At 33.2% G+C, this 24,753-nt stretch overlaps 2 protein-coding genes across 6 annotated transcripts; both read left to right on the forward strand.

Moving 5' to 3' along the window:
* The first annotated feature begins 1,057 nt into the window (after positions 1 to 1,057).
* Positions 1,058 to 13,763, forward strand: LOC149743425 (protein FAM13A-like). Of its 2 annotated transcripts, XM_089881926.1 has the most exons (15): positions 1,058 to 1,381; positions 1,719 to 1,837; positions 3,995 to 4,225; positions 5,174 to 5,374; positions 5,923 to 6,209; positions 6,500 to 6,725; positions 6,895 to 7,336; positions 8,260 to 8,384; positions 9,557 to 9,633; positions 9,821 to 10,010; positions 10,598 to 10,701; positions 11,101 to 11,254; positions 11,668 to 11,853; positions 12,330 to 12,438; positions 12,887 to 13,763. In XM_089881926.1, exons 1-15 carry the CDS (start codon positions 1,265 to 1,267, stop codon positions 13,028 to 13,030), a joined length of 2,712 nt encoding a protein of 903 aa, XP_089738052.1. In that variant the 5' UTR covers positions 1,058 to 1,264; the 3' UTR covers positions 13,031 to 13,763. The 2 variants fall into 2 exon arrangements, with proteins under 2 accessions (XP_089738052.1, XP_089738059.1); XM_089881933.1 differs by lacking the exons at positions 1,058 to 1,381; positions 1,719 to 1,837 and adding an exon at positions 3,242 to 3,650.
* Positions 13,764 to 14,604: 841 nt separating this feature from the next.
* On the forward strand, positions 14,605 to 24,243 carry LOC149743426 (receptor expression-enhancing protein 1-like). 4 transcript variants are annotated; one of them, XM_089882113.1, is made up of 11 exons: positions 14,605 to 14,773; positions 15,112 to 15,146; positions 15,775 to 15,847; positions 17,502 to 17,578; positions 18,155 to 18,275; positions 19,531 to 19,738; positions 20,142 to 20,315; positions 20,970 to 21,080; positions 21,296 to 21,381; positions 21,994 to 22,069; positions 22,817 to 24,243. In XM_089882113.1, the coding sequence occupies exons 2-10, from the start codon at positions 15,115 to 15,117 to the stop codon at positions 22,051 to 22,053; spliced, it is 942 nt and encodes a 313-aa protein (XP_089738239.1). In that variant the 5' UTR covers positions 14,605 to 14,773; positions 15,112 to 15,114; the 3' UTR covers positions 22,054 to 22,069; positions 22,817 to 24,243. The 4 variants fall into 4 exon arrangements, with proteins under 4 accessions (XP_089738239.1, XP_089738240.1, XP_089738235.1 ...); XM_089882109.1 differs by lacking the exon at positions 21,994 to 22,069 and having other exon boundaries at positions 14,607 to 14,777; XM_089882102.1 differs by lacking the exon at positions 21,994 to 22,069 and having other exon boundaries at positions 14,608 to 14,773.
* Positions 24,244 to 24,753: the final 510 nt, after the last annotated feature.

Consider the following 24,753-nt stretch of genomic DNA (forward strand, 5'->3'; position numbering starts at 1 on the left):
TTCGGTGCTCTTTCCTGAGTGCTAATTTATAATCTGTTACAGACAAGCATATGGCATATTGCAGCGAAGCCCCTTTGAAGACTGTTTGATTTTAAACCCATTGTTATTATAGCGCAGCATGTCAAAGTACTTCGTTTATTAAATATTTTCTGGCGGCTTTAATGCGGTCCGCTTTCTGGATAATATAACTCCACTGAATGAATTTGTCTGTTATACTGGCTAATACATCCTAGCAAGCTTTCTGGATAATAACAAATTGCACTGTGTGTAGTTTTTGTGCTGGTTCATAAACTATAACGACTAACCCCAGCAAGCACCGAGCAAACAGTCGTTAAGTTGGAACGCTTATACCTTTGCATATGCACACGCAAAGTCGCCCATAATTGGAACACCCTGACTTACTCACTTGTGGGATCTTTGACCTTGGCGTATGGGCACCCTAACATACCATCTACAAAAATGTGCTAACATAGACTGAAAATGTACGCTAATTGGGGCCGTAGTGGAACAATTTCCAGTATGCAGTTACAAAGGGTGCCAAACTCCCTAACCGTGACCTGCACTTTCAAAACAGAGATGTAATTGCAAAGGGCGAAAAGCATATTTTTGAGCAGAGAGCGTTTCAACAATTAAGTTTAAACAATCGACACATTTAAACACGTCTGAACAATGGCCACCTAACTACTACTTGTAACTAAACTTGTATTGTTTTGGATCACAAATCTAATATTGTTTGAGTACAACTGATGTGGTCGGTTCCTGGGTATGAACCTGGTCTTGCAGCGTTTGTGGTCGAAATAGTTAATACATCGCAATGACGCAATCTATACGAACCAGAGTCGGTATCTGTAGATGCGATAAAATAGGTATTTAAAGGATCGGCCGCGAGACGTGTGCAACACCTTTTAGTCAGTAAATGGTTCAACAATGTTCCATTATATATCGTTTAGGTTACGCCCTGTCAAAAAATATGTTTCCGTGTTTTGAAATATTTATTACGCCGACAATCGCTTGATTTCTATTTTTTATTGCCCGACGACCGCAAGGTGGCGGATTTCAAAACACACCGTGACGTCACCTGAGAACAAAATTAATAAACAAAGGTTAAGATATCAGGTTGTCGCGTTTTGCGTGTTATTGCTACTACTACTGTATCGTCGATTGACTTTTACTTGTCTAATGTTACCTCGCCGATTGTTAGTTTCTATTTCCGAGTGGGCTACCTGATTGTGATGAAGCATTCGTCCTAGTAACCGCGGCTACAATGGACGCTGTAATTGAAAATGTACGCTCCTTCGTCGGCGTGAGAAAATCGAACCAAGTTGGTTACAGAAAGCCAGCAGCTACTGCACAAAATGTCAGGAATAAGGTTGTTTCGAAGGTAAATGTTTTATCTTAGATCAAGTCGATTTTATAAACTGCTAATTGCAGTCTTTTGCAGACATTAACACTGAGATTTTATATCTTTTTTCATCCAACACTCATAGATGTACTGTAGCGACTTGTTTTTGCAGTAAAGCTATCCAAATTTACAAAAGCTTATGAGAATGAATTGTTTTTGTTACATTTTTGTTTTATCAGTTCTATAAATCATTTTTTTTATCGATTAAATCATTTTATGAATTATTGTCTTCATCGTCATTACGTAAGGTAACATAAATATATTAAATTAAAAAACATCAAAAAAAACTGCCTATATCAATCTGCTTATTTCACAGATCTTTGGAATAAGTTTATCTGATTTATGCTCAAGTGAAGGAAGTGACGTCCCTTTTATTGTGAGAGATATTTGCACTTTCATTGAAGCTAATTATATACAGAGTGAAGGAATATTTAGGTGAGCTATTATTATATGTATGTAACGTTATTGTATTGAACTTTAATTGGTAGAGTGTCCAAATTTTATGGTCGTGGCCTCAATAGAAAGTACCGAAAAACATACCAAATGATTCTTCACTGGTGCCTAAAGTTCAATTTTGCAATGCATGTACAAACTATAGTTAGTGGACATGGTTATGGATTACTGTATTTTACTGACAATATTATGTGCATATATTGGCTATAGAAAACATTACATTTTTAATAAGCCACTCTGTAAGCCTATTAAGTTGGCTAAAAGTTAAAATCCTTTATTTAGTAAAATTAGTAGCATCTAGTCAAACTCTTTTACGTTTACGGTGTAATGTATCAGTTAAATACTTAGTTATGTAGATTCTATATATATATAAAAATATATATATATATATATATATATATAATATAACCGGAAAATAATTTTTGTTAATAAATTTGTATTGTTTTTAAATTATCACTATAAAAGTGCAACATTAAAAACAGTGTTTCAGGTCAAACCCTTTCAGTTTGAGAAAATAGGAAAAACAATTATTTTAACAGATTTAGTTGTTGTTTTCGCGCTTCGGATTCTTGTTTTTGCACTCTGCTCCCAGTGGATCCTTAATTTACTTGTTCAATTATTCTAAAAGGACCACGGCAGTTGCAGACAGCAGTAATCGGGGGAATGAATAATTAATGGGTCGTGGGGGGAGACGGTTAATGGTGGTGTTTTTAAACCAAAGCGACTGAATTACAAATTGATTCTGTTTTTGTTACACACAATGCCGTCATTGGCGTGTAATAAGTTTTAAGTATAACATCTGGACTTTACAGATGATATGTGCTAGATGATCTATTAATGTTAAAAAATTATAGTTTGTAGGCTATTCTGAAGTAATATAACATATTTGTATGGGTTTTGCTTTTGTTATATTTTTGTTTTATGGAGTGAAAACCTTTTAGCTCGTATATGGACATGATATATATTTATATATCTTATATAATTATATCACACAGCCTCACAGGGCACAGGCTGTTGACTTCCAGGGTCAATCAGGTTAGAAGTTGAATGAACTTTAATCTATTGGTTAATCCTGGTGAAAAGCACTTACTATATGTGACGCATGGCGTGGTCAACAACATTATTCTTTAATCACTAGTTCACCACTTAATTCTGTACCAGTATAGGACATTACTCCACAATCACGTAGACATGATATTTCTCCCACTATGCCTACGAACATGCGGTTTGTGTTTGTGACCGAAAATACTCCCACGCCACATAATCTTAAAACTATATTTGATTAACAATAGCAACACGTGTTGTAAACATACATACACTTAAGCTTAACTATCTTATTTCAATATTTACAACAAGTTGAAATTATTCTCTTTAAGTCTAGTGTTTTGCAAACAAATTATTTTATTCAATGTAAATTTAGTTTTGGATAAGATTTTCGGCGTTGTTACAAATGATGTAATGTTCAGCTCACGCATCTGCACCAAATCAGTTTATAGTTTCTGTGTTGCTGTTATTTGTGGTTTCAGTAGGCTATATAGGGATGGTCTATCAAATTACAGTTGAAATCATACACCACATACACCACTGTATATTTTCCCTTTGGAATATGAAATCCCATTGTCCCAAGATGGTATACCACACTATGCCCTTCTCCAGATTCTAATGACGCAACCAGGCTTCTTATAACAGCCTATTGTTATTTAAGCCCAGTAGCTCAAATTATTAATCTTAAATCAACACCTAGTGCTCATTAGACAACATCGAACTCTATGTGTGTTATGTATATTTGTCTAAGGTAAGACTTGCCTAGTTACTTAGGACTTGAGGCAGAATATAAAATACTCGTTCAATACGTTCTACATTTATTGCGCATGTACGCTGCTGTGGTTTTCAGTTTTACTACACAGTTAAGCATTTATAGAGCTCATTAATAAAACATTTTTGCGCAGCTTCTAATTTTCAATAATTTCTTTACATTCTTTCAACTAAATGTAAATATGTATTTAACTGTAAGCATGTTTTAACAGCGGTTGTTTTGTCGCAATATCCTGTCATTTCGGTATTTTTAATATTTTAAATTTTCCCTACCCTAAAAAAATATACAAATAAAATTATTATTATTATGTTATTACATTTCAGACTGTCTTCACCGTCTGCGCAAATAACGAAACTTAAAGAAGCTTTCGAGCAAAACTGTGACTACCAGGACCTCAACGTTTGTCTACGATCCAGTGTCGATGGTCACACGGCAGCGAACGTGCTGAAGCAGTTTTTACGAAATCTACCCCAGCCGTTAATCCCTGAAGAAGTGTTGCATATTTTTCGTGAATCAAAATGCCTTTCAGACGAAACGTTTGCAGCTTCTGTCAGGTATTTCTAATTTTCACAGTATGTCCATTTTGTCCGGTATTCGCTGCCGCATGCGGAACTCGGTATTGGGTTTGCATACGACTTCGCATGCGAATTCGTATGCCGGATACTGTGTACAGCCACCTTTAATCTTATAAATAAAGACTTTTATTTAGTAACAGTTAAAATCTACTGTGAATGGATAAATGCTTGAAACAAGTTGTTTCTACTGTTTATTAAGTGTATATTGTAAAAGTGAAGTGTCTAGTGTTTTCTAAACGCTTAAACAACTCCATTTCCTGGAATACTTCCATGTTAGGAAATCCAACCATGGCGTTATACTCTCACAACAGACATACAGAACCTTATGTTGCTTATATGTTGTGCATATAGTAGGGATGTGCCGAGGTTTTACAACTTCAGCACATCCCTAGCATATATAAGTTACAAAAACTTTTATATGTATATTTGATTGGTGTATCGAAGATTGAATAATATTTTAAAAGAAAAAAACACAGGATATAGCGACAAAACAACCGTATTAAAACATGCATACGGTTGAAGTACTGTGTAACCGATGTCCCGTGTATAGTGTAGGACATGTAATGGTTATTGGATTCAGGATCAATTCTTTATAATTAAATTGGCCTCAGGTGACATAGACCTTTAACATTAGATTTTATGAACTTTATATAACTAGTATTGGGCAGTAATGTAATTGAACTTAAGGCCCTTTGGGAATTTAGGTAGTTGGAAAATCAATGTTTACACATTCTGTATCACTTGCAGCAGATGAAAAATCAATTTTAGTACATGTCATTTAGATTGCTGCTTATTATCAGTGTGGGTTGCAATCGAAGAAAAAACAAATTTTTAATAAATTGAATTGAAACGCTGGCAACTGGAATTGGCATTAATTATTCATCACAATTAAAACACCGAAAAACTATTAACAGTTTGTTTTCCCAGATCTGCAATGAATGGTTGGCAAGTCCCGAACAGATCTACGCTGCAATATCTTCTCTCGTTCCTACAGCAAGTGATGCAGAATAGTCACAATCGTATGAACGTTACAGGACTTGCAGTTGTTTTTGGACCAAACGTTTTTCGAATCTCCACAGGAGTTGAAGGGTTAAGTGAACAGACAACGGCAAATCAAACATTCGAAAGGTGAGGTTTTTAAAATGATTAGATAGAAAAGCTGTTTGTTTTTAAATACATCATTACTGTATATATAATTAATTGTTGAACTTGAGGCAAATCAATGCTCTAAACTCTAGCGAAAAAAAATGACAAAAAAATAGGGGAATACGAGGCAATAATGGAAAGACTGTGTTTTTATGCAATTACTGTATAATAAGGTAGCATATGTATGTTAAATATAAATGTGCATTAACACTGTGACTCTGTGAGGAAAGTTTACAACAGGGTAAAGAAAATCTTAACAGTCCACCATGCTAAAGTGTGCACACCTATATATGTTATGTAACATGTAGTATTGAGAGTCATGACTCATGGATACGGTTTTATAATTCTCCAAATGTTCTCCGTTTACTATCAAAAAGGAAAAGAAATTGGAATGACAAAGTGTTCCTATCTTCCCCCACTCTAGTCCACTATATGTTTCTAAAACACCAGTTAACCAAATACCAACGCACGCATTTTTTTCCATTTTACCACCCTACTGTATATTATCTAACAATTTTATCTAACCCTAGGTTATTGATAACAAGTGATATCATCTGTGAAGCTCACATTGACGACCAGGGCTACCTCAAAATGGCGTCACCCACCTCAGGCCCAGCGAAACCCGCCCGCCCTGCACCCCCTATACCCCTTGAAGCACGACCCCTACCTCCCCCACCTGTGCCCCAGCATGGGTCAAGTTATAACTTCAGTTCACCCTCAGAACCCCCATTAGTTTTACCAAGGTCCCACAACCACTCGTATGCCAGTGGAGATGGTGAATCGGATTTTATGTCTACTTCAGAAGATTGCACAATAGGTGAGATTGTATTTCAATAAAATTGTGTTTTTTTACTATGATTTTTTTTATAGAAGTTGTTATTATTATTTTTCCTAGCAATATTAATATTTTTGTTTCTTTTTTATTAGAAATTGTTATTTTTATTTCTTTTTTTAGCTATTATCATTGTTTTTTTCCTTTTTTAAACTATTTTATTCATAATCAGTGGGGAATTTATATAGAGTTAATTCTTGACATACTAATCAAACCAGACCGTAGTCCCATAAATAAGTTATGGTTAACCATACAATCTTAAACCTTTTTCCCAGATGAATCTCAGGATCCTCGAATGGAAGAGGAAACCACTAAAGTCTTCGATCGCACAGTACGCCACGTCGTCCGCAAACATTTATTTAACCAAGAATCCTCATCAAGTTCTTGCGCCGATGATACCGATGTCTTCCATAATAATAATAGAGATGGTGATTCAAACCTCCTGCCCTCGCTAACTGCTGGTCGGATAGCTGGGCCTTCGAATAGAAGGAAGCCTAGCAGGTATGTGCGTAGGCAGTGGCGTAACCATTGAACAGTGCTCGCGACCCACTTTAAAAAGATACATTTAATCCGAACGAAAAAAAATTGTTTAAGAAAATTTTTTTTTTAGGCTGAACCACTGGGGCCATTTTTCTTATGACCCTAACTTTCCTATTATTCTATTGTTTAGAAAACACTCCGATAGTAATGATTCAAGTAACGGATTAAACCCGAAAGTTGCAAAAACTGTTAAAGAAGAAGAAATTTGTCCTGTTCCTGCCCAACGGAGGAAAATGGAAGTGAAGAGTGAACGTGAACTCATCACAAACGAACTTCTTCATCCCGCATCCTCAAACACTGTAACAACCCCTGACTCCGGATGCCTCACAGCGGAAGATGATCTTGTGTCTAGGAGAGTCCCGCCAAATGATGCCGAACTCTTCATCCCAAAACTGAACCTCCAGGAGGCGATAGAGGATGTAAATTGCGACGCTACGGATGTACCTCGCCTGGATTTATCTGAGGTGACACAAGTGGATGAGCTGACGCAACCAAAACCGGTGCCTTGTCACCATAAACCTTCCAAGACAAAGAAAAAGAAACGCAAAGGAAGCAAAGCAAGTCCGAACACTGTAAGTTCATGTATTCCTCTTTTTCTTATTCATGATCGATTTAGTTTAATGAGTGCAGGGAGCACTTTACTTTTTCTTGAAGTTGGAGTAAAATTCCTTCTTTTTTATTAGTGATCGATTTAGCCCAATGAGTGCATAACATCACACACTGTACATAATAAAAGTTATGAATGCTAAGTTTAATATATAACCGCCAGTGTAATGAGGTTTTACAACCAATAATTCAAAGTGGTGAAGCTTGAATTTAATAACATGAATATTTACGGATCATAAATCTGCGCTTAAATAACAAAAGAGATTAAACAGAATTAAATGTTTACGAGGTAAACAGTTAAATAATGCCGGCGTGAAATATCAACTCCCTCCTTTGTTTTCCCACTGTGTCACAGAATGTGTTATCTGGTAAGCGGTGTTTCTTTCCCATGTATTTAGTTACGGGATAACAAAAGCCCATATTGAGTTTCCTTGTTCAGTTGTTTTTCGAACATTGGTCTCCGTGTTTTGGTCACAAGTTACATGAGAGTCCATACAGCAGCATGAACGTGTATAACAGGAGAGATAGGACAATGTTTTCATAGATATGACAGCATATCAAGTTACCAAGTGTCAGATTTTCATTATGAAGAAGGGCATAGGGGTGATAGGGCTTAGGAAAATTAGTATAATATAATTACAATTTTGTCCATTGTTTTCTGAATATATAATGTGATATGCATTTGTAAATTTACATTTATTTTTATTTTTTTTTTTTTGTATATATTATATATATATATTTATTTTATTTTTTTTAAGTTATTTTTTACATTATTCATTCAATCTTATTTATGCTGTATTGAGAGAAAAAATAAATAATAATTTTATTACTGTACAATTACATCTTAGATTAACTGCATGATTAATAACAACAACACTTAAACATACAGAACAGTTCATCTAACAATAAAATGACATCTGAACCGATTAAAATCCCTGAACCGAAAAAAACCCTTGAATTTCCTGATGATGAACTTTCAAGTGATTTCTCTCCAAAAGATACTTCATCATCAAGGTAAATTGCATTTTAGTAGATTTTATGCCTGTTACATTTAAAAGCTCTAAAATATTTGCTCTTTTTTAGCAAAATTTCGTAATTCATTTTTTTTAACTTAAATTTTAATTCATTTTTTATTATTTTTATTAAACTTATTTTTTTCGCACAAAATTTCGACGGAATGGTCAATGTTGTATTTTAACTCTCACTTCTTTTAAAATCAATACAAATGGTTGGGTTTAATTCTGGATTTAAAATCCATGGTTTACCACAAAAGGGTAAATTTTCTTGATAAAATTCCTCAGTGGCGTCAATCTGCTGTGTGAAAGTATCAACAATAAGATAACAAATCCTAAAGTAGCAGAACGAGGATAAAATATTTGTTATTCACCAGCTTAAATAGGATGTGCAAAGTTCTGCTTAACAATGTGTGTGTGTGTATTGTTTGCATATTGGCTGTCAATACCGTGTTATATATTGTTCTAATGTGATAATACTATTTTTCATGAAATGTATGTTTAAATCATATTTAATTCCAATTTCCGTATAAATATTCATAAAAAAAAGGAATTTGACTGATACACAACTGATACCTTTCCCCCAAAAATTAACGAAACAAAAAAACAAACTAATTGCATATTATAAGGATTTAATTTCGCTAAAAATGGAAATTATAATTCTCCTAAAAAATTATCAAAAAATTGTTTGTACGTATGTGTTGTTTTTCTCGCGCTGTTTTTTCCGAAGGCCGAAAACAATTTTCATTATTTACACAGTTTTTTTATTACACAACGACTGTGTCACAAACAAGTTAGTGGCAATCCACAATTACATTGGTATCATGGCAACTGTAAGCTATCTGATATTCTATTTGCATTTATTCAAATCTTGAAAACAACTTAGACCAGTGCCGTGTCACAGTGGTCAGCACATCTGCCTCTAGCCCAGTGGTTACTGGTTCAAGGCTTGATGCTGCTACTAAAACAACACTAAACATCACCCACAAAAGTTATGTATGTTCATGGTAACTCGTTAGTTGGCATGGGGTGTATGAAACCAAACACTTACATTATAACGGCTGTGGTTGCTCCGAAGATAAATAAGTTAACTTACTATAACGGCTGTGGTTGCACATGAAGATAAATAAGTTAACTTACTGTTTCGATTTGTTCATTGAAGTTGTTTATCAGATGGAGAGATGCCTGGAGCACAGATGATGAGGCTGGATCACCCGTTGGAGTGATGGAGAACAACATTCATACCAGATGTGAGTTTCTGTTTTATAATGCATTTTCAATCTTGGCAAAGATTTTTATAAAGTTTTGAAATTTTTTGGAAACTTTTTGGGGAACTTTTTATTTTTTTATTTTAATTTAACACAAAACAAATTTCAAAATTTCTATTGTTTTTTTAACATGTAGTATAAATAGAATAACATTAATATACCTTTCCAGATGCACAGTATGTGTCGGACAACATGGAGGTTGCCCCTTCCTCACCCATAGAAAACCATGTATACCCTCGTTCCCACCATATGCACCATACCCATGGTCACCATCACCACCACTCACATTTGCACCATAACCATCATCATAATAATTCAAACTTAAAGCACAACCATGCCAACTATTCAAACTTGTCAAGGTAAGTGTTAAAATTTTGCTCAGTTTTAAAATTTTGGTGTTAAAATTTTACTCACAGAAAAAAACTATTGTACAAAAAAAAAAAAAAAAATCTAAACTAAAGAGAAAGAATACTTTCTTTTGATTTAATTTTTTGTAAATTTATACGAATGGTTGGTATTTTAATTTATAAATATTTTAAATTCTTAATATTTAAGGCTATTAATTTTCTACACCATTAACCTTTTCTGTTCTTTCATATAGGAATTTACAATTTAAATAAAAACCTGCTTCTTCATTCACCCATATGTCTTCTTATACTTTTTTTTGTTATCACAACGATTCTATATTTACTATCAAACAACTGATATTTGATTAAGAATTCGTGTTCAAGATTTAGCAAATAATTCAATACACATTCAAAATGGGATTTCTGCACACAACAGACTGCTGTGTTAAACAACTGTTATTTTTCTACTAATTTCCTATTTTTCTTCTTTATTTAAATCTGATCTTCGTTTTCAGTTCGTTACTATATTTAAAGGTATAAATAAAAATTTCTGTCATGTTTAATTTTTATTTAAAGTAATTTATTTTGTTTTGTTGCAGGCCAAAAATCATCAACACTCTACATGTTGATGAAAATGTTGAAAACCTGCAACAAAGTTTAGCTGAAATGGTCCTTAAACTGGAAGGTTCAAGAAAAGATAGCGGTATGTATATGTGTATGTTGTTACGATAAAACCAATACAGTGCTATTGGGATTCTTATTGAATAAGAGACAGACAATGTTATTTAGTCGAAAGTTTTATAACCTGGGTGTTATGTTTCATTCACCTCGTGTAATTTTGTGGGTGATTATTGGGAGGGGTAATTTTTTTGTATAGCTGTTAATTTGGACAACCCATTAGTGACCGCTAGGTTGAAGCAATTGCCGTTAAGTGTCTTGCTCAAGAAAACATACGCCCACAATGTTTGCAGCGCCTAGCCTTGAACCGGTAACCTGAAGAGTAGATGCATGCGTGCTAACCAACTGTAAAAGTTTGGCACCTATGTTTGAAACTATTGCACCACTGTCTGTGTGGTTCAGTTATATTCATTTCATCCCATAGGTCGTCCAGAAGACCTTACATTGATGACAAGGGAACAGATCCGAAACGAGAAAATTGCGATGCAGAAAGAGCTGTTGAGGTTCGAGGGTATGCATGGTCGACCAAGCACGAAGAAAGAGAAAGAAATCATGCGGGATATTTACAACCGATACAGGTAAACATAAAATTAATTTTTTAAATTCTTTTTTAAAGACCCAATAGATGAGATATATTTTATAATGATGAGATTTTGAATAAGGTTTTACCCATTACCCCAACATTGTATATACACATAAACACATTCTATTTTATATTGGTGGGACACCTGTTTAAATACTTGGGATTTAAGCCAGTTTTGGCCATTACCCCAACAACCAGATCCAAATTACTTTTTTGTGTGTCTGAAAGAGCATGAGATCTTTCTGTAGGCTTGTAATTTAAGCAAAATTATCCTTATGTCTTAACAGAACATACAATTTTTTCTCCATAGACTACTTAATTACAGAAAAAGTAATGCGCCAAAATATTTTTTTGTGAAAAGTAATGCCCCATTTTGCCTAACTTTAATCATTTACATGAACTTTACAGAATGGTTAAGAGGTTACAGATGGACACCATGTCGCCTCCATTTCATTCAGTTGTATCAAGAAGGTTGGAAGATTATGACGATTATAAAGATGAGAAACATACGAGTAAGAACGATACATTGAATGAGGAATTCACGGTCACTCAACTTACACTACAACCTGTGTTAGATGATCAGAACAGTGACAGGTGAGCTAGTATGGAAAATACAACTGGTACACAGCCTATAACAATATTGGAGGGTTGGGTGCGTTTTATGAAAATGTGTAAACTATATATTATTATACTGTAATGGGTCAATAATGAAAATACAGACTGGTATGCAGCATATAACAAAATATAAATGCTATAAGGATTGGGAATTAGGTATGTGTTATAGAACTATGTAAATTGTAAACTGTATATTGTAGTGGGTCAACAAGGAAAATACAGACTGGTACTCAGTCTATAACAATATAATAACAATATAATAAACTCTGTTACGATTTGCCTCTAGGTTTAGGAGTTTTATTTTATGGAACTGTGTAAACTATATATGTGAGACAATATGGAAAATACAGACTGGTTTCAATCTCAAATATACCTGCTATTGCAGTGGTTATAAGACTGGTGTTCTGTTTCATACACCTCGTGCCAGCTTCTGAGTTACAATGTTTTTAATGCAGTGACCATGTTCCGGCTGATCTTGGCATTGAAGAATTAAGACGACAACAGAAAGAAGCGAGGGGACAAAGGAAGAGATTAAGGAGGAAATTACGAGATTTCGAAAATGAGGTGAGGTGTTTGTATAGGTATTTAAAACTATTTTTAATTAAGGCAAGAATTTTTTTTTGGATTGTTTTTAGTTTTAGTGTTTGGTAAATAGTTATTTATAACTATGTTTAATTAAAACAAGAGTTTTAATTAAAAGTGTGGAATATTTTTATTAAAACACAAGTTCTATTTTTAACTACATGTATTGGCATATGCTAAGGAATTTTTTCATTAAAATAGTCATTGCAGCACATGCAGTTTGCCAAGCATTGGACCATAAGTCATTTAAAAATTTGTACAACAGTCCTATAATTTTGTTTTTCAATTTTTTTCAATTTTGTAATTTTTCTAAACATTTTGTTTGTCAATTTTTTTCCTTTTTAGATTTGTCTAAATCCTTTTCTTTTTTTTTACTTTTTATATTTTCAAAAACATTTTGTTTTCCAGATTTCAACTTTTTATATTTTAGATCCAGCAGCAGTATGACCGGCAAGTGATGCAAGCTGACCGTATCGTCATGGCAACTGAGTATGGCGATTATAAAGACTTAAAAGCAAAGTTGAGACTTTTAGATGCTCTTATCGAGAAGCACAATTCTCAATTAAGATCATGAACCCTACAGTGGTCTGATATTCAGTTTCATGCAGGTACTTACTTCTCAAGAAAAAACCTAACACTGTTATATTTCAAGCTTATGGGGTGCTAAGACGGACAAGAATTTACAGTTTATGGTAAAACTGTTTTTTAAGAAAAAAAAGTTTGTAGCGAAAACTGTTTTGAAGTTAAAAACGTTCAAGATTTTAAGTGCTGACTCTTAACATTCATTGTTGTTGTTAAGAGCGCTATTCTTGGCTGCTACTATCATTTTGTGGTGTTTTTTCACAGTTTATGTTGATTTTTATTTCTTTCCTTTTTATCGGAGTGCTGAATTTTTTCACCTTTTATTGAAGTCAATTTCTTCATACTTTTTTGTCAGTTCCTGTTTACAAGCCAGTTACGAGTGCTGATTGTACGTCCAACGTTTCATAGCTTTTCTGTGTAACTAGAAACCGTTTTCCTTAACTTGAACAAACTAAGTTTCGTTACTGGTGCCAAAAGTTCACTGAAAATTCTTTCAAATCCTGTGAAACAAAATGTGTTCATACTGTAGCATAAAATATTGTTCCAATCCATCCGTGACACAATGCTATCAGTGTATAAGCATTAAACCTGTGGCTGTTGCTGACAGTTGTTGTACACTGTCATTCCTCGTTCTTATTTTGCACCCTTAATAATAACTCGTGTCTGTTTCTTTCATAAAAGGTGTTTTGTTCGGGAATAAATAGATTATGCAAGAAACAATATAATAGTTATTAATATTAGAATTTCTTTTTTGTTTGTTATCCCACGTTAATTAAACAGAAGGGTTTACGAACGTAAGCTAGGGTTTTGAAAGTTACCATTAAAAATGGGGCTCTGTTAACCTTAATTTTCATCTGTATGAACTGATTTTTGGTAAGTGTCGTAAGAAATTTTTTTTTTTCGAATACAGCAGCGAAGACTAGATAGGCCTACAAGAAAAATATCCAGTTGACAGTTTTACGCACAACTCGACGTATATGTGTACAATCATGGTCTTGAGTAGGCCATGGTAAAACTAATAGATTAAAACCATCTCTTTAGTTTTAATCTCTTTGCCTACAACATTCACATTATTCATACTTACGCTGGCTACGTAGAATGACGTAGAATAACTTAAATGTCATTTTGACGCAAAGCAAACAACCAAACCAAACACCACGGACGGACAGCATTCTCGACTACAGTACCAAGAAAAAATAGTTAGGAATTTTGCTTAAAACTGGACCAAAAGCAACGGTAGGGAAAGGAAGTTCTACAGTTTTACAAGGTATTCAATATACTGCAAACACGTAGATACGTCATTTTGACATTACGTAGCTGTGACGTAGTAGTTCCGCTTGATGAAGTTTTAATGTGAGTGGCTGAAGCGCACAAAACAAACGACAGTTGTTAGCTCCTACTGAAGCGCAATGTCGTAACTACGGTATACTGGCAACTGATAAACTGAATGCGGTAAACTTACTTTATATTTAAATGGTAGTACCCGACAGTTAAATATACAATATCCAGTAAAGTTTTGTAAAGCGCATTTCATTCACTGCATTTAGAGACAAAAAGAGTAGAATTCCCTAAATACCTAAATGTTCATTGTTGTGTTCTCAGTTTCTAATTTTGTATAGGGATTAGATAGGTAAAGCTTATATGGAGTAATTGGCCGCAAAAAGAAAATGCGTTACACTTTAATTTTCTTTTAAACAAATTCAACTATCATTTGACAACCTAAGACAGCAGTCAAGTAGGTATTTGGTTTTATTTATAGGTTATTTAATTCGGTTTTCTGCTGTATACCTGTAAATCTGATTCTAATGTTTAAATAACATATATGAATAAAACATGTGGAATATACGTATTTAATAAATGATGGAAAGTGAAATTTAACAATCGTTTTAAAAATGGGAAAGCTTCATGTACATTACCCCATTTTTATCTTGGTTTACACTCCAAGCTAATATTTGAACTCAAACCAAGTGCTTAAGGACAAACTTACAAAACTAAAATATGACCAATTTATAATATATGTAACTGCCATATTTTTATTTATTGTTGCATAACTTTTATTATTTTATTTTTCAGCAAATGGGAGGTGCTGTTGTATCAAGATTGGTTATGTAAGCATTATAGTGAACTATACCGTAATACCAATTATGATTTTTGCTGGTGGTTCTGGTGAAGAATCCTACCAACCGTTATAACCATTAACCACCAACTACCAACACTTTCCACCAGTCTAATCTGTAACATACTGGAGGATTCTTTACCGGTGACAAATTTTTATTACGTCTTTGCCTCAAGTGACATATTTAAAACAATGATTACATTTAATATAGAACGCTTTGAGTATCAACATGCATTTAATACATTTATATATCCTGGCATAGTGGCACAGTGGTTAGCACGCCTGCCTCTAGCCCAGGCTCAAAAGGATAAAGGTTCAAGGCTCGATGCTGCTACCATTATCTGTTTATGCGCCCTTGGGCAAGTTACTAAATAACAATTGCTTTAACCTAGAGGGAACTTGTTGGTAGTCTAAATTGTCAATGTTACTGTAGTAACTGGCAATAGCGCAGGGTGTATGAAACAAAACACTGTGGTATAACGATTGCCATTTTTCTGCCACATATGGCTATACAAATTAAGGTATAGCTTAGGCTATCCATTCAATTCATTTATATGTATTAGGCCCATACCTATAGTTTTAACAGCTTTTAGTAAAAAAAAATCTACCGACATTTTTAGAGTAAGCGGTGGTTTATTGTATCCTGCCTATTCATCATACAAAGCGGTCAAAGCAGCCAATGTGAGACAATATGTAAGTCAATAAGTCATAGTTGTAATATTTGGCCAACATACAATTTATTTGTACAATGGTATACCATATGACGACACATCATCATACATGATACAATGAAGTTGATGTTCAATGAATAAGAATTATCTACTCTCTATTTTTCATATTCATTATCGTTCTGGCTTATGCTTGTAATCTATTGAACCTACTTAGCCATGGTCATCTATTTTTTCTATAATGTACATGAAAATTAATGGGTTTTTGATTAATGTATGTGCTTATCAATATATAGGCTATTGATTTTTCTGTTTGTTTTTACTTCTGTAGATGGACATGCAAATTACTTGTTACAGTGTATAAGATGTTTTGTAACATTACACCTTTGTTTTTCAATATCCTAATCTTGTTTTAAACAATTAACAACGGTCTATGGGAGTCGTGATGATGTTTTATAATCCTTTAAACGTTCTTTGTATACTACCAAATGGGAAGAAAATAGAATGAAAATGTTTCCTATCTTCCCCCTACCAAAGTTAGTATAGACCAAGTTAGGAAACGGATTGTAAAACAACGAGTCTTGTTATCCATTGTCTCGCGTCTATGACGTCATAGTCGCCACCATTACGGAGCCCACGGCATAGCATTTTATCATTGCTGGGTGCTGTTTTTCGTTTAAATATTGCGATTTTTTAAAAACCAAGCACTTCTGCGCGTAAAAATGGCTTTCTACTAATGTTATATCTTATCACAATAATAAACCTCACAAAAATAATCAACTTTTATTGAACACTCAATCGATTAAAGAGAAAAAAAACAGAAAATATCAAGTTTACTAACCAAAAACATAAAAGAACATGCTTAAAATATAAAAATACAAACAAAAACGCATAACATTACCATAAACTGGTGTATCTAGCTGCAGTTTTGCATGTAAATTGCCGTGATTTTACTTTTTGGCTCACAAACTTAACACGTATACCCGGCAACGAAACTTAAGGTATCTTTGTAAAATTTGCCTAATATCGAAGTGACATTGAGGAAAACAATACTGAGTTACTATTTTTGGTCCTCTGCTTGAATTAATAAGCTACCTTTTCGGCGTTCCGGGTCTTTATGAAATCGGAAAACGCGAACACCTTATCTGCTAGTATTTAAGCAGTTTGGAGCTGCATGTCCGCTCATGTTGGATTCTAAATGTAGTAAAGAATGGCTCTGTAGATTCGTAGGTATGATCATATACTGTTATGTAAACTAAGCTGATTGCTGCTAGTCTTAATCGCCAACGTAAAGTACCCTGTTAAACCACACTGTACGCCGAAAACCAGTCAAAATATTAATTTATTCCACATTAATTCCTAGATTTTATATTGTATAACAAGATTTATATTAGAAATTATATTTTAAATGTTAAAACAACCGCTATACGTGTTTTCTAGCTTTGTATCGCTTACAAGAACTAAATAAACACATGCCGACCATGCATTTGTATAGGCGATTAACGCTCTGTGGGCTCCGTAATGGCGGACACGAGCGCCGTTTCCTAACTTGGTCTATACTAACTTTGCCCCCTACTATATTACATAACGGTTATACAAGCATGAGCTAACTTGACACATCAGTATCCCTAATAGCTGTTACCTATATTTGTATAACTTTATTTATTTTGAAATTTAAGGTGAGATGGATAATGTATTGGGTCGTCTTTGCTTTATTTACTGCCATTGAAACCTTCACAGATGTTTTTCTATCATGGTGAGTTGTTAGAATAAAATGTATATAGAGTAGGCCTATGCAGTATAAGGTATTTCAAATATTTAAATCTGTAAATGTAAAGTCAGATATGTGATGTAGTAACAAATGTACCAACACTACTAAGAATTAAGATAATTTTTTTAAATGACATTTTGTTTTAATGTGAACAACCTATATACCATAGTTTATACTGCAGCACTAAAACTGTTGCTATGTCTTTCACTGATGTTAATGTCAGCCTGTTAACAGCTGTTATCTACACGTGGTCAATTTAATTAAATGTTAAAATGAAAGTTGTTTTTCTATTTGTTTTACATGTTTACTGTATTACAGAACTTAAACTGAAAAAATCCTACATTTTGTTGTTTGTTTGTGTGTTATTTATAATATACTAAGCCTAAACCGATTTTCATAGATAAATGAAAAGTATATATATAATGTTACAAATACATTTTTAGTTTGCTTGTGTGCTGTTTATAATATGTTCAATTTGAATTGGTTTTCAACTGCCAGAATAGTCGGATGTATAAGAATAAAATTCAACTATATGAATCATAAACAATGCTTTCTCATTAGGCTTCCATTTTATTACGAGTTAAAAATGATCTTTGTCCTTTGGTTGGCTACCCCATACACCAAAGGCTCGACTTATATCTACAGAAAATTCATTCACCCTAACTTGTCGCGTAGGGAGCAGGTAAGATTTATTGAGATTTAGTTATTTAAAAACGAATTTTGGTACAATATTTTCTCTGTAAAATATTTATTTCTTTGTGTGTGTTTTTTTTGTGAAATATGCCTGTTTATCTAATTCATAGGCGCCTAACATGGGTATGCAGGGTATGTATGTATGCCCCGTTATAGGTCATGAACTTATGCCACCATATGTGAATAGTCTGGGTACTTATAACATTAATATGTAAATTGGTGATATAACATCAATTATAAAGCACTAACATGGAATATTGTCTATAGAAAACCCTGGTTCTTTAAAAAAATATGCCCCTATGACAGCGACCCTAATCTGTTTATGAGAGTATTATACATAGGGTTATTAACTTTAAATTAGATTACCCATATGCTAGCATGGACTAATTTGACACATCAGTAAACCTGATAGCTCTTACACAATCAAGTACTTGAGGCACAACAAAGCCAAACCTCAAGAGGCTTGTAAGTCTGCTGTACAAAGTACATGACTCTTATCTATTAAGTGTCCATGAACATGTAACTATAACTACATGGTGTTAGGAAAATCACTGTGTACTTACATTTAGTAACAGACACGTTTCAGTATAGAATCTACAAGGAAAATAATAAATATGAATGAGAAATATAAATGATATTGAAAGTGACCCCCTAAGCATCAATACAGGCTTGGACCCTTTTTACTTTGTTTCTAAACACCTCAATCAGCTGTTCCTTTGGCATAGACTGAAAGAATGCTGTTATTAGAACAGTGCACAGTGACTTTCCCAACACCCTGTATAAGTTTATATCAGAAACAAAGTGAAACTTTCTGTATCAATTATTTTCGCATTACTAATATCGACCCACCTGTTTAACCAGAGTTAGTGGGTAAAGATATGGATAATTACTAGAATTTTTTCGCTTGTTATATTTTTACATTTAAATGAATTGTTGTCATCCAAAAATGAATAGCCAACTTGGTAACTTATTTTTTTCCTTAAAATGGCTTATAATGTTAAATACAATTAAACATAGGGCAACAAAAATGTCAACTTATTGTGAAAGCTGTTGTACCAGTTGCATGAAAGGCTTAAATGTGCATTCTGGGACTTGGGTGTTGGGGTATTGGGCCAAATCTGGCCTAAATCCCAGGTTCTTTAGACCTCACCCAAAAAGAATAGAATATAAACCAATTGTATGATGATTATTGATTAATATACAAAAAATGTAAATATTTTCAAAGGTTCACTAACTTTACTCAGGAAATCGATCTGTTTTTGGAGAATGCTCGAGATAAGAGTTACAAAACCATGGTAAACGTTGGTTCGAAGGGAATTAACATGGCTGCCAATGTTGTGGTCACTGCCGCACTCAAGGGACAAGCTGTTGTCACTGACAAACTCAAAAGTTACAGTGTAATGGACCTGACAAAGTTACCGGATTCAGCAGATGTACATCTTCACCAACCAAGTAATTATTTCTTGCTGCTTGCTGCAAGTTGTTGGTGTTAATACATAAATACCAAACGTAGTGTATTTGAGGGACTGGGCTGACTCATGGTGCATTTCAATATAAGACCTTACCTCATTACCCACACGCAATAAAATTAAAACACTAAGATTTTTTAACATTAAAGTATTAAAACATAACAAAATCCATTTGTTTTATAAACCTCGTGTCAACTTACGAGTTACCACATATGTAACTTTGTGGTTGATTGTGCTATATTAATACCATACTCTAATGTATTCTTAGCTTTGTTTCATACAGCTTGTGCCAGTTTACGGGTTACTACGTATGTAACTTTGTGGGTGATTGTGCTATATTGATACCATACTCTAATCATCTTATGTATTCTTTACTTTACCCTTAGTGCCAATTGCTAACCCTGCACGAGTACGAGAGATGCATCAATCTCGTTCCAACCCAACAGTTGTCCTCGATCCAGCAGAAGGTTCTGAAAGTGGGGCTGACCAAGACCCGAGGTTGTTGAGTCAGTTCAAAGCTTACTCCATGATGAACTTAAGTCAAGTCACCACACAAGAAGGTGGGTTTGAGTTCAATCTTTTATTTTTTGTGCATTACTGAAATGGGTATTTTAGTGGATATTTTTGGATATTGAAATATTATGATTCATTTTAAACTCTACATATCTGTATTGGGTGTTGAAAATAGTGGCTGTTTTTTCGATATTTGTGGATAGAAATATGCATATAAACAAGATATATTTCTGTGTGAGATGGCTGGAAAGCAGTAAAATTTAATGTTGACTTTAAACTAAATACGGTGTTATAATTATGCATTCTCTTCTATGTGCGATTGATAATAGATATACATTGATTGTATATTGCCTAACTCCAAAGAATGGTTTTACAAACTGCAATTATAAAAGTTATAAATACTGGTTGCAGTTGTAACAAGAACACCAGTTTGTGGCCTTGGGGCGAATAGTTTTGTTCATGTTTATAGTTATCCACTATAAGATTCTTTTTACTTGTAATAAAACTTATGCCAAAGTTAATTTATATAAATATAAACTTTGCAAGTAATCTTTTAACATCTATTTATATCTATTACCACGTTTTTTGTTATTTACATTATTACATTATACTGAAATATATACATATCGCCTAAATGGCATCATTGGTCGTTTATTCAAATAATAGAATCTTTGCAAATAATTTACTTTTTTACAAAACAGGTTTAAACCAGTATATACCGGATACTTCTGATGATGGAGAATTTACTTCTGACCCTCCATCGTACACTATAGATGACATGAGGATAACCAGGAGAAGCAACTTTGCGGAAGGTTGCAAAAACTTGCATGATTTTTATTTTATAAAAAATTTCAAAAAAAACAAAAAAATTTTAAAATCTTTTTAACTTCATTTTCATTCATTCTTGATTTATTTTAAATTGAATTGATTTTATTTTTTAATTTATCAAAAACAGTAACTTTTAGAACTAATGCCGCAGCATGTGTTACATCTCTTACTGCTTTGCTTACAAAATTGATTCAAACAGAAGCGGTTCCTCAGCCAGATGACTTTTCCACACAGTTTTACACAATGCCACGCAAGAAAAAAAGCTCAAAAAGCAAAACTAAACAGGTTGCCTGTTTTTACCACTTTTTTTACCGCCTGTTATTCAGTGTGATTTAACATTTTACTTAATTTGCAGTTTCATATTAAAAATGATTTGCCATTAATGTCATATTAATTAATATTTTAACTATTTCATGAATGAAAATTATACCCCTTTGTTAATTTTGGAGTTTAAGAGTGTAAATAACATGTAAAAGAATTTAACTGTTTAATTACAAAACATACAAGCATGAAGATTTAGAACATAATATTCTGCATTTAATGATTGCACAAAAATAACTTCATATCAAATAATTTTTGATTACATTTCTAATCTGTCATTACAATAACTTATATTAATTAAAGGGTGATACTGTTTGAAGTAAAACCCAATTTGTTAGGGCAGTAATACTAGTAACCACTAATCATTTATTGGGAAAAATAGAACTGTTTAACATCCAAAATGCAATTTTGTATCATTTTCTAGGGTAGTATAAAATGTTTGGGTATGGCATGTATTCTATAAAATAATATGACCTTTTTTCTTGTATCGGGGCATATTATTAAATGTAACTTACTTCATCCTCGCGTGGTAAACGGCAGTTGTTATAACACGGATGTCCATATTCAAATCTACAGTATAACATGTTGGGGAATCCAAAACTCAAGTCTTCCAATTTAACAATCAACATTGAATGAATGACTGGTGTATCGTGTATGTATAACAGAAGTAGATGGTGTCTTTATAAACAAATCTAGTTTGTCCTTAATATAGCACCAGTTCCTGTTACTTGGTTTAGTGTGTATTTGTACTGCATGGTAGACACCTGGCTCACTTCTTCCACTAACTAGTATGGTACCTGGTTATCACCACGCTTATGTAGTTCTTATCAAAACATCACTTTTTATGAAACCGATGTGGTATTTTTAGTTTGCATTAGCACGCACAACATATTTTTTCATATGTTTTACTAGAATTATTCGAAAATGATAATAGGTATTTTGGTTTTTCGGTCCTGCTTGATAATTGCATTCATATATAGCTACCTCTAAATTAAACTTTAATTTCTTGGTATGTTGATTAGAATTTCGATATCTGTAGTTTCTGTTGTGTTTTACGTATTCATTACGAACATGGTAGTTGTCGCATTTTTCTTAGAAAATGCAGTGCCTTCATTATTACGATGGCTCTTGTTGTAGCCATAACAGTGGAGCATCTAATTCATTGTAATTAAAGAATATGAAGTGTTTTTAAATTAAAGACTTGATAAAAATCGTTTTTAAAAAGTGGGTTTTTATGAAAAAGATACGATTTCATATTTTTAATTTTTGGAAAGAAAATTTAACTATATCACATTTCATCATTCAGTTAAAACACTGTACTGTCCATTTTGCTTTTTTTTAATAATATAATTATGTAGTTTATAAGTAGTTCTAAGGAGTAAATATAACTTGTTTGTAGCTCCCACCACTCCCACCTGACTCTGGTGCTTCACTACGACGATCAAAACGTAAATCGAAAACTAAAACCAGAGTCCAATATGATGAGATATCAGAATGAAGAAACAGCTTCTAAATATCTAATACTAAGATTTTGCAGCTGCTTGTAATTGGTGCCATCTTTAAACTGTTTCTGTACCCTGTAGTATAATAGGGTGGGAGAAGATGGGACACTATTTCATTCTATTTTCTCGCCCAATTTGATAGTACAAAGAACATTTTCTCTTACTCCCATATACCGTTGTTAATTGTTTAAAACACAACCAGGATATATAGATATTATGTGCTAAAGTGCTCTGTCTTCCCCCAACCTAGTATACATATTAGAAATCCAATTTCAATATTTGAGTAAAAAATTCCCTGCAATACTGATGGAAGGATCAAATTACATTCAATTTTTAAAAACTCACTAAAGAATTTCATTTATATTTTACAACTTACTGAAAATTTGTTATTTACCCAAATCTTTTGACTTCCAACTTGACTTTTATGTTCTGTATGAGTTTATTTGCCGACTGTAATGTAGTTTTTTTTAAATTGTTTGCTTCTGGTGTGTATTTATAGTACATTAATCTTAGCAGCTAATTTTAGTTAGGTAATACCATGAATTTTACTGTTTTTCAGTTATTTATGAAAAGATAATTTCATGTCTATGAAATAGATAAACTAAAATTGCAGCCATATCGCAAATTTGGTTGAATTAATTTTCTGTGATAATGTTCTAAAATAATTTTGAAGCCGAAATTACCGTGTTAATTATGTGCAATTACTGCAACACAAATCTTACCTAATTGTGAATGAATTATCACTTATGGCGATCTATTTTAACATAGGCACCAAATACTGTAAAATCACCTGCATAGGCGCCAAACCTGGGGTGGCAGGGTGGATATGTCTACCCAAGAATTTTCTACACTGTATAAATCAGTAAAATTAAGCGAATGGATTTATTCCACAGGAATGTGTATTTAACTATCCTGTCTACCCTAAAGATTGGCACTTATAATTATTACTGTTACTTAAAAATTGACTAGCTTGCTTATCATCTAATTACTTCATACATTCTGCTGCATATTAGCTCAATCTCATATGACATTAATTTTTAAATTCACATTTTTATTCAATTCATTGAACAAAGCTTTTTCACCTTTTTTTTCACGACATTACTTTATTTCATTACATTCTATTCTCATATATCTAAAACATGTTACAATGTGACATGCTCATAACCCACCAGGTTTTAATGTTTGTTCTGCAGGTTCACCAATCCATTACTGCTTGTCTTTGCTAATGGGTTGGGAGACACTGTGTTTATATTGCGGACACCACAGCATTTGCACATAGGCTTTTGAATATTTTGAAGCAAATAAATGCAAGTTTTGCTAAAAATTTGTTGATTTTTAATTAATATGAATGACTTCTTAGTGGTATTTAGGTCTGAGAGTAATTCAATACTCTTGGCGAACAAAAAATGTTTGTGACAGTCAACAAAGTGACTGTGTTAAGTGTCACAGCATACAGCTGAGTGCCTTTGATGGTGGGAAATTAGGTAACTGGCAATAAATGGGAAAGCTAATAAAATTTCTGGAGTAAGAAATAGAATTTAATGAATGTCAAGTGTGACTGATATAAAATGTTTTTGATGAAGTTTATTTAATACAGTTCACACAATCTTGATATGCAGAAACTTTTACTATTAAAGGATGAAAAATATATCTTAAAGATAAGTGGTAGAATGTAAAAAATTCAAATCATAAAGAGACCGCTAATCCTAAAATGTTTACAAGAGACATAAAAATGAAGGATAAAAAAGGTTTTGACAAACTTAAATATTTTTTGATGTATATAAAAATGTTCAAAACATTTCATCTTTCTGTCCAGCAACTAAAAGGATATCTC

Source organism: Ciona robusta, chromosome 1 (genome assembly GCF_009617815.1).
Source record: "Ciona robusta chromosome 1, ASM961781v2".
Lineage (NCBI taxonomy): Eukaryota > Metazoa > Chordata > Ascidiacea > Phlebobranchia > Cionidae > Ciona > Ciona robusta.